General features: G+C 38.0%; 1 protein-coding gene across 1 annotated transcript in view; it reads left to right on the forward strand.

Annotated features, from left to right (window-relative positions):
* Positions 1-8479, forward strand: part of HPS3 (HPS3, biogenesis of lysosomal organelles complex 2 subunit 1) — a 41860-nt gene extending 33381 nt beyond the window's left edge. The window contains exons 15-17 of the mRNA XM_023513000.1: positions 2489-2695; positions 3325-3415; positions 7765-8479. Coding sequence (XP_023368768.1) covers positions 2489-2695; positions 3325-3415; positions 7765-7892 — 426 coding nt within the window. The 3' untranslated portion in view covers positions 7893-8479. The remainder of the gene's footprint in view (positions 1-2488; positions 2696-3324; positions 3416-7764) is intronic.
* The last annotated feature ends 408 nt before the right edge of the window (positions 8480-8887 follow it).

The following is an 8887-nucleotide window of genomic DNA, read 5'->3' on the forward strand; positions in this document are numbered from 1 at the left end:
CAAAAAAAAAAAAAAAAAGAAAGAAACAAAAAGACCTGGGCAGCCCCTGTGGCTCAGTGAGTAGGCTGCTGGCCCCATATACCAAGGGTGGTGGGTTCTAACCTAGCCTAAGCCAAACTGCAAAAAAAAAATAGCCAGGCGTTGTGGTGGGGGCCTGTAGTCCCAGCTACTTGGGAGGCTGAGGCAAGATAATCACCTAAGCCCAAGAGCTGGAGGTTGGAGGTTGCTGTGAGCTGTGATGCCACAGCACTCTACTGAGGGCAACATAGTGAGACTCTGTCTCTAATAAAAAAAAAAAAAAAAGAAAAAAGAAAGAAAAGAAACAGAAAGATCTTACTGGTTGAGGAGTAGGGAAGTTCAGAATCACCTAAAGAACTTTTTCAAAATGGTACAACTTCCCTATACTCACCCCCCAACGTAGAGAAATGATTTTCTCTTATTGCCATCAATCACTGTAATATTCTATTTGTGTGATAACTAAATAAAAAATAAAAACAATATAAATCATCATGTCAAAAAGCTACTATTTGGAATGACACAGTACACTGGTAAATGTCCTGTTCTTTGCCAAAATTGTCATGGATTCCTTCCCTTCCCCTCTTTGCCAACACCTTTCCTTAGAGCCACGGCTGTGATTGTCTCAGTGGAGGGAGAGGACAGAGAAGTCAGTGGATTCCTTCCCTGCAGTGTCAGGGCTGAGGTGCTGGGTCTTAATCAAAGGGAGGAATAAATAGTGCATGTGTTGAGAGTGGAAAGGAGTCCATTTTCAATATTGAAAAAAAAAGTGAGCTCTCTGCTGAGAAGCAGATTAACAGTGTTATAAAGAGTAAGAATGACCGGCCAGGTGGGGTTGCTCACAGCTGTACTCCTAGCACTCTGGGATGCCAAGGCTGGTGGATTGCCTGAGCTCATGAGTTCGAGATCAGCCTGAGCAAGAGCAAGACCCCTTCTCCACTTAAAAAAAAATAAAATAGAAAACACTAGCCAGGTGTCTAGGCAGGCACCTGTAATCTCACCTACTTAGGAAGCTGAAGCAAGAGGATTGCTCAAGCCCAAGAGTTTGAGGTTGCTGTGAGCTAGGACTCCATAGCACTCTAGCCCAGGGCAATAGGGTGAGACTCTGTCTCAAAAAACAAAAAAGTAAGAACAACGTTTGGATCATTTTTTTACCCAGTGATATATGTGGTGTTTTATGTTTCTTAACTATTTTTTTTTAAACTTCTTGATAATATGGATAAACTAAATAAAAGTTCTTGAGTAGTCTGTTTTGTATGACATTTGACAAGTTTCATTTTAACCATGGATTGGCGTCCATGCCTTGCTCCTTCCTACCTCACTCATTACCCTGATTGACCAAGAGTTAAATAATAGAAATAATCGGTTTTCTTCCATGTCAGGAGAGCTTATGAATGGGAGATTATCACCTTATTTCATCTTTGCCCCCTCACTGTCAGAAAATTAGTTAGATTTATTAAAATTTCAGGAAGAAAAAGGACCAACCTTATTCTAAGTCATTCCTTGGTAGCTACTTGCAATAAAATAACCATGCCGACCGTGAGTAGAGGGATCGTGTCCCATGGCCTTCTGTGAGTCAGAGAAGACGCTGTAGCAAAGGGATACAGGGACAAGAAAATCAGGATATGACCATCTCATGTTTGTCCTGGAGAAGGGGAAAGCAGAGTTATTGTGGTGGTAGAGTCCAGAGGAGTGTAAATGCTTAAAAACTAAAACATTGGTAAAGTTGTAAATACTGAAACATTTCCTGCTCTCTCGCATTCAGCCCGGGGCAAGTGTTATTAATACAGATAATTAGGTTTTAAAGAATCACTTTAGTTTCCTTACATGTTACATTTTATTTTGGTTTATGTATAGACTACATTATAGAAAGCAGGCTTTATCTTCTCAACCAAAATTGTGTTGGTATTTTGTGAGGTATTTCTAAATATGCATTAGATTCTACAAAACTAATCATGCTCTGAACATAATTTTGCATTGATGTTTTTACTCATCATTTTATCATCAGCATTTTCTCATTAACTGACCTTGGAAAACATGCTTTTGATGACTTGTGTAGTGTTCAATCATATGAATGTTCCATAATTTATTTACTCACTCCCTATTGTTGAAAATTTGTAGTAAACATCATTAGACTAAATCTTTGACCACAAAGTCATTTATTTCCTAAGGATAGAGTCCGAAAAAATTCCCATTAGTTTGAATTTGCAGTTGGTCTAAAGCAAAATCATGTTATTTTAAAAAGTGATTGCTATTAAACAGACCTTTATTCTTTAAATCAGAGGTGCTTTCAAGATTAATACTTCCTTCCACTTTATTAAATAAAGACCGTACATACATATATCATACATTCTAAATCGTAGTCTTCATTTTGGCAAATGGGGTTTAGTCATTTTTTAAAATTGAATTGTATGTGTTGTGCTTTAGTTTTTTGGGTCCCTCATTCCATAACCTTTCACTTTTCTGTTCTTAGTCTCTTATATGTGGTCCTTCATTTGACATAGCTTCCATTATTCCGTTCTTGGAACCACTCTCAGAAGACACTGTTGCCGGCCTCAGTGTCCATGTTCTGTGTCGTACGCGCTTGAAAGAGCATGAACAGTGCCTAGACGTCCTGTTAGAGAGGTGCCCGGAGGCCGTCATCCCATATGCTAATCACGAACTGAAAGAAGAGAATCGGGTATGCTTTTCAGATTATGTTTCTAGGTTGGATCAATCATAGTCAAATTGGACAATCTTGTTGCCTTTCCTGCAAGTTAGGGGACAACTTAATGCTAGTCCAGCGTCACAGGGCCGTGCAGGTGTAACGAGTATGTACGTTTAGTATGTGTTGTGAGTACTGTTAAATGTTAAAGTATATAGTGATGGTGCATTATCACCATTAAAAATCTCTTACTTGGAAAAGAAGTAGGTGAGTACCTAATGATTTAGGAGACATAATGTATGATGGGAAAATATTTTCTGTGCCATATGATCTTTAATTTGGAAACTAGAGAGTTTTAGACTTTAGTACTTTTTTTCCCTTTTCTTCCTGTCATCTTGTCTCGTACAAGATAACAGGACATGCCTGTTTCTTCTTGAAAATAGCTATGTACATATGAACAATAGACGTCTTACTTTCCAAATTACTTTTATGTTATAGTTTAAGTAGAAGCCTGGCTGCTGATACAACTTCTGTTATAACCAAGTTTGGTAGCTTATCCAAAATAATGTATTTTTGCCCTGTTATTTTCCTACACAATCCTATTTTCATTGAAACTGACCGTAAAATGCATCAAGCTAAAATTGATTTATTTTTTCCTAAGATAGACTCTGTGGTGGAAAAAACTGTTGCCTGAACTTTGTCAGAGAATAAAACATGGTGGAGAGAAATACCGGCTTTACTTGTCATTATTAAAAGGTAAAAGACTCTTTGGTTGATCACACACTTCAGAGTCTGTGTTTTAAATTTGCTAAGGACTTGCTATCTGTAGATTTCTCTTGTGGTTCTCAAGTGAGGTGAGGAGAGCCCTGCAGAATCACCCCGCTTATTTTCAGCATTCATTGACTGCCCGCCGCCCGCCCCAGCACATTTCATCTTTATCTCTTCTAATCTCAGAGCTGGTGTTCTTTTAAATTAATCTTTTCAAACACTAACAAATTATCAAAGTCATACAAACTGACAACTTTAATAGTTTAAAAATTTGAGTAGCCATTAAGGCAATTACATCTTTCATTCATGATCTTGGTGCTTACTTTGTGTAGGAAGTTAAGATTATTATGATTAAACATAATTGTAAGTGACTGTTGATGAGTGACACATTCTCAAAGATTTAAAAGTTGAGTCTATAAATTGTATGGTATTTTACAGTGTAGGTGGTTATTGTTTGAATTCTCACAATTCATAAGCAGTCACTTAAAAATGTTTTTAAAATTTTTTTTATTTTTAGAAGAAAGGGTCTCTTCGTATTGCCCAGGCTAGATTGATATAGTGGCCTTATCATAACTCACAGCAGCCTCGAACTCCTGGCCTCAAGCAATCCTCCAGTCTCAGCCTCCTGAGTAGCTGGGACAACAAGCATGCACCACCACACCCAGCTAATTTGTCTATTTTTTGTAGAGACAGTGGTCTCACTCTTGCTTAGGCTGGTCTCAAACTCTTAACTGCAGCTTCCCAGAGTGTTGGAATTACAGGTGTGAGCCGCTGCACCCAGCCTATTTAAAAATCTTGATAAATAGGTGGCTATCAGTTTCTGTACTGTTGTATGTTAATGTTACTAGGTAATTGTTGGCCTGATGCTACAACATAGGTTATGTTGATTGCAGCGCACATAAAATATTAGAAATTGACACAGTGTTGACTGTCATGTTGAAAATCATGTTTCCAGTCAAGATAATTGATTTTTAAAATGTTAGGCAGAGCCACTGGCCATCAGAAGTTGTTTTTCTGAAGTTCCCCACTTAATTAAAGCTGTGTTTTTCTGACTAGAAAGGAGAAGGTGACTTTATTCTCTGTCCTTCTCAGCTCCTGAGTGCTTTAGGTTTGGGGAAGGTAGGTAGGAGTGTCAGGGGTTTGATTGCTTTGTCTCACTGCATCAAATTGTTTAAGAATTTTATCACTCTTCCCATTGGTGGATCACTTTCCAGTACAGTATGCCACGTCTTCGGACCTCATCAGCATCCTTGTCTTAGTCAAAAGACTTTCTCTTGATCCTTTCCGATCCACATGCACATGTTCTGTGTCCCTCACTTACCCATAATCATATTTCCAAATGTTACATTTTTCTGTATCTTCAGAATACATGTGTGTGTGAGTGCGTGTATGTATGCAGGTCATCGGACTAAGGGCTGTGCGTGACTTACTTTTATTAAACTGTAATTCATTAAGAGCTGCACAGCATTTTGTTCATTTTTCATGCTGTGCTCTCCTCACCAGCAATGCACCTCTCCTGTAGTTTGTGCCTGTTTATTGATTGGAAGACGAGATGCCTCCAGAGCTTCAGGTCCATTTCTCAGGGAGTCTTTTTTTCTCGGTAGCTGGAGCAATCTGAGAAGAGCCCAGGATTGGCGTCTAGAGAAGTGGAACTGATTTCCAGACCTGCCACTTAACCGAGTGACCTTGAGCAAACCGGTTTTTTAATATCCTGAGACTAATGAGAAGTTTAGGATTGACTCTAGAGTTCACTGTTAAGCAGAATTGCAAGAGAGTAAGGTTAGAGTTAGAATTCAGGGACTCACGTGCTGGGAGCTTTGGATTTCTTACCTATCTGATGCAGCTTGTCTCAACCTTGGCACCACTGACATTGGACTGGATAACTTTCTGTGTGCATGGGGGTTTCCCCTGTGTGTTTCAAAATGTTAAGGAGCATCCCTAGCCTCTACTAGCTGGATGGCAATAGTACCACCCTAGCTATAATAAACAAAAATGTCTTTAGACTTGCCAGATATTCTCCTGGAATCGTCCTGGTTGAGAACTACTGCATTAAGGTAGAACCATTGAAAACAAGTTAGTGGATGGCTTACTGTTAGTGGATGGATTGTTTTAAGGAAGTATTTGTTGTTATAATAATGAACTATGCTATTTTTTTTTAATTCTAGTACTGCAGTAAATTACAGAAGTAAAGTTTTAAAAGTCTCTTAAAATCCCACCAGCCAGAAACAGCTGTTCTCAACATTTGATGTATATTTTCTAGCCAAAAAGGAGGCTTTTCAGCATCAGGTTTACATTTAGGCAGATCATTTCTGTGTAATTTGTCAATTAGGGTGGGTGGTGAGGAGAGTCAAGCAAGGCATTTTAATCTTTTCTTAGCCTCAGTTTTCCTATCTCTAAATCAGGCATAATACCCACTAATATATACTCTATGGAATGGGATTTATATCAAATCAATAAAAGCTTAAAAGGATTCTAGAAGGAATTAAATGAGAAGGTGTATTTTAAAGAACTGTATCAACTTTTAAAGTACCCTATCAGTTTAAGATACCAGCCTTGCTATTAAAGTTATAACCTGTATTAGCCTCTTCTTGGCTGGGAGAAAAGAATTGGGCGCTGGCAAGATTTTTGTTGGCTCTGTGAGGGCCTACGCTAGCCCTTCAACCCAGTTTTTTGTATGTAAATTACTACTTACGGGCTCTGTGTTTGGAGAAATGAACTGTTTTGATAGGAAAACATCAATCATTCGTGTTTTGCGCATGGGTTTCATAAATTAGTTGTTTTTTATTAAGGTCCTATTTTATGTCAGACATGCATCATTGCATTTTAATTCTCACAGGAACTCTGGCAGCTAGCAGACAATACTACTATCAGTATATCCTAGATGAGGAACTTGGGACTTGGAGGTTTAAGTGACTTCTTAAAGGCACTCAGGGAGTAGGCAAGAGTCTGGATCCCTTCTCAGGTCTGTCTGATTTCAGGCCAGGCACCATGGTTCATGCCTGCACTCCCAGCACACTGGGAAGCTGAGGTGGGAAGAGCACTTCAGATCAGGAGCTTGAGACCAGCCTGGGCAGTATAACAAAACCCTGTCTCTTAAAAAAAAAATTTTTTTTAATTAGCTGAGTGAGGTAGTACCACTTGTACTCCTAGGTACTCAGGAGTCTTAGGCAGGAGGATTGCTTGAGCCTCGGAGTTGGAGGTTGCAGTAAACTGTGATTGAGCCACAGTGCTCTCGCCTGGGGAACAGAGTGAGACTCAGTCTCTAAAAAAAAATTAAAGTCTGTCAGATCCCACAACTGGGAATCTTTTCTATAAGGCGCTGCTGCTCTGATCCTTAACTCTTTAGCAACAAGGGCGATGGCTTCTTTGTGGAAAGGATGATTTAGGTTGCTGAATGTTGGATAGATGACCTTAGATAGATTTTACATTTTTCATTTACTCTGTACATAGAGTGGTGGGCATGAGAGACTCACACAGTTGAACGGCACTGAAGCAGGGATAGAGTTACACGTGGTACACATGAGACCAAACGGGTGTATATTCGGAACATTGTTCTTAAAAAGCCACCCTTCTTCTCCTGGGAGCGGGTAGCCTGTATCTATTAAGAAGCAACAGAATCATAGAGTTGTAGAGTTATCTTTACAAAATGCATGAAAAATTTTCTAACACCTTTGTAGTTTAGAAAAAAAAGGTTAATCAGTGGTTCTTAGCCTTGCTAATGCCATGACTCTTTGATACAGTTCCTCATGTTGTGGTGACCCCAACACATGAGGAGTTGTGTCTGGGTTCCTAAGACCATTGGAATATGTGTTTTCTGATGGTCTTAGGCGACCCCTATGAAAGGGGAAAGGGTTGTTTGACCCCCAAAGGAGTCATGACCCACAAGTTGAGAACCTCTGGCTTAAGTGGTCATGAAAACAGATTTGTGCTTATTTATGACACTTTTATAATAAAAACTTTAGGAAAATGTCCTTGTATTTCCTGTCCTAATACACAGTTTCTATAATTAGCTTCAGTATAGTTCTAGCATAGAAAACAGTATTCAGATGATTGTATTGTTCTTTAGAAGATAGTAGAAATCCACTGAAAAATAATATAATAATTTAGCAATGAAATAATAAATTGTATGGAGCTAATATAAACTTCAAAAGATTCTAGAAGGGATAAATAAATTATTAAAACCACAAACTAGTCTTAGAGTAGAAAGACTATTGTTTTTTTCTTTGTAATTAAAACATTTTGTTTCCCTAAACTAGCTTCTAATGGGTTGAGTAAGAAGAGAACTAGATGAAAGACAGACTTTCAGTTCTAACTCAGATATTCTTTCCTGCAAACAGAAACATTGTCAGTTGTCGCTGTGGAATTGGAACTAAAGGATTTCTTGAATGTTCTCCCAGAAGATGGCACTGCAGCATTTTTCTTGCCTTATCTTCTTTACTGTAGTCGAAAGAAATCATTGACGTGAAGGTATCATTTGAAAAACCCCATGGTGGCATTTGAGACTGAATTTCTGAAAGTTAATGCCAAGTAAAAACACAAGTAAAGGATTTGTATTTTATGGTGTATCTTAAAGGTGTCTTATATGTAAATAAATGTTTTTAGGCTGCGTACTTGACTGAGTAGTGGTAGCTATCAGTTTCTTTATTTATGACCTGAACCCATTTAACTGTCCAGAATATAAAAAAATCATCAAGACATTAAGAATTCCTCAAAGAAGCCATGTATTTTTAAAGGCAGAGACTGACTTATTCAAAGGGACAACAGCAGTTCACTCTTGTTGGAGACGGGAAAATCCTTGTCATCCCAAGAATACTTTAAGGAAACATTTTGCAAATATGCTTGAAAGAATGTCACTTTCAGTGGCCCAGAATTTTATCTTCTTGATTTTTCCATATTTCTCTATCAGATCCATTTAACAAGAATTTTCTTTGAAAAAGATGTTAATGTTTTGCCAAAGTAAAACTATTCAAATCTTTTCTTGTTTTTGTTGTTGTTGTTACTTTAAGAAAACTCAGGCTGCTTTTTCCTTGAGTCAAATGAAGTAGAAATTTACAAAGCTAAATTCCTTGTCTGTCTGTTAGCAGGATGTGTTTTGGGTGTATGTTATTTTCAGCCAGAGGTTTGTTTCCATTTTTGTACTCGTGTGTACTCTTACTGTTTTAGCTACACAATATGTCAAAATAAAGAAATATATCATTAGATTGACAATTGTGTCTTCTTTTTTAACCTCTTTTAAAACATTCTGAGTCTGATTTCAGCTCATTGAGAGTCTCCTCTGAATTTAGGCAAAAGTTCTACTCCCTGTTGTGTGCCAGTTGTATCTGTAGATTTCCTCCTGACGGCCAGGAGGACTTACTCCACACAATTGTTTCTCAACTCTGCCTTTCTCTAACTTCAGACTTCAGTGTCCTTTTGACTGTTTTATTTTTTTTTAATTTTATTTATTTTTATTTCCTTCCT

Source organism: Otolemur garnettii, unplaced genomic scaffold, assembly GCF_000181295.1.
Source record: "Otolemur garnettii isolate 467f Iridium unplaced genomic scaffold, OtoGar3 scaffold00032, whole genome shotgun sequence".
Lineage (NCBI taxonomy): Eukaryota > Metazoa > Chordata > Mammalia > Primates > Galagidae > Otolemur > Otolemur garnettii.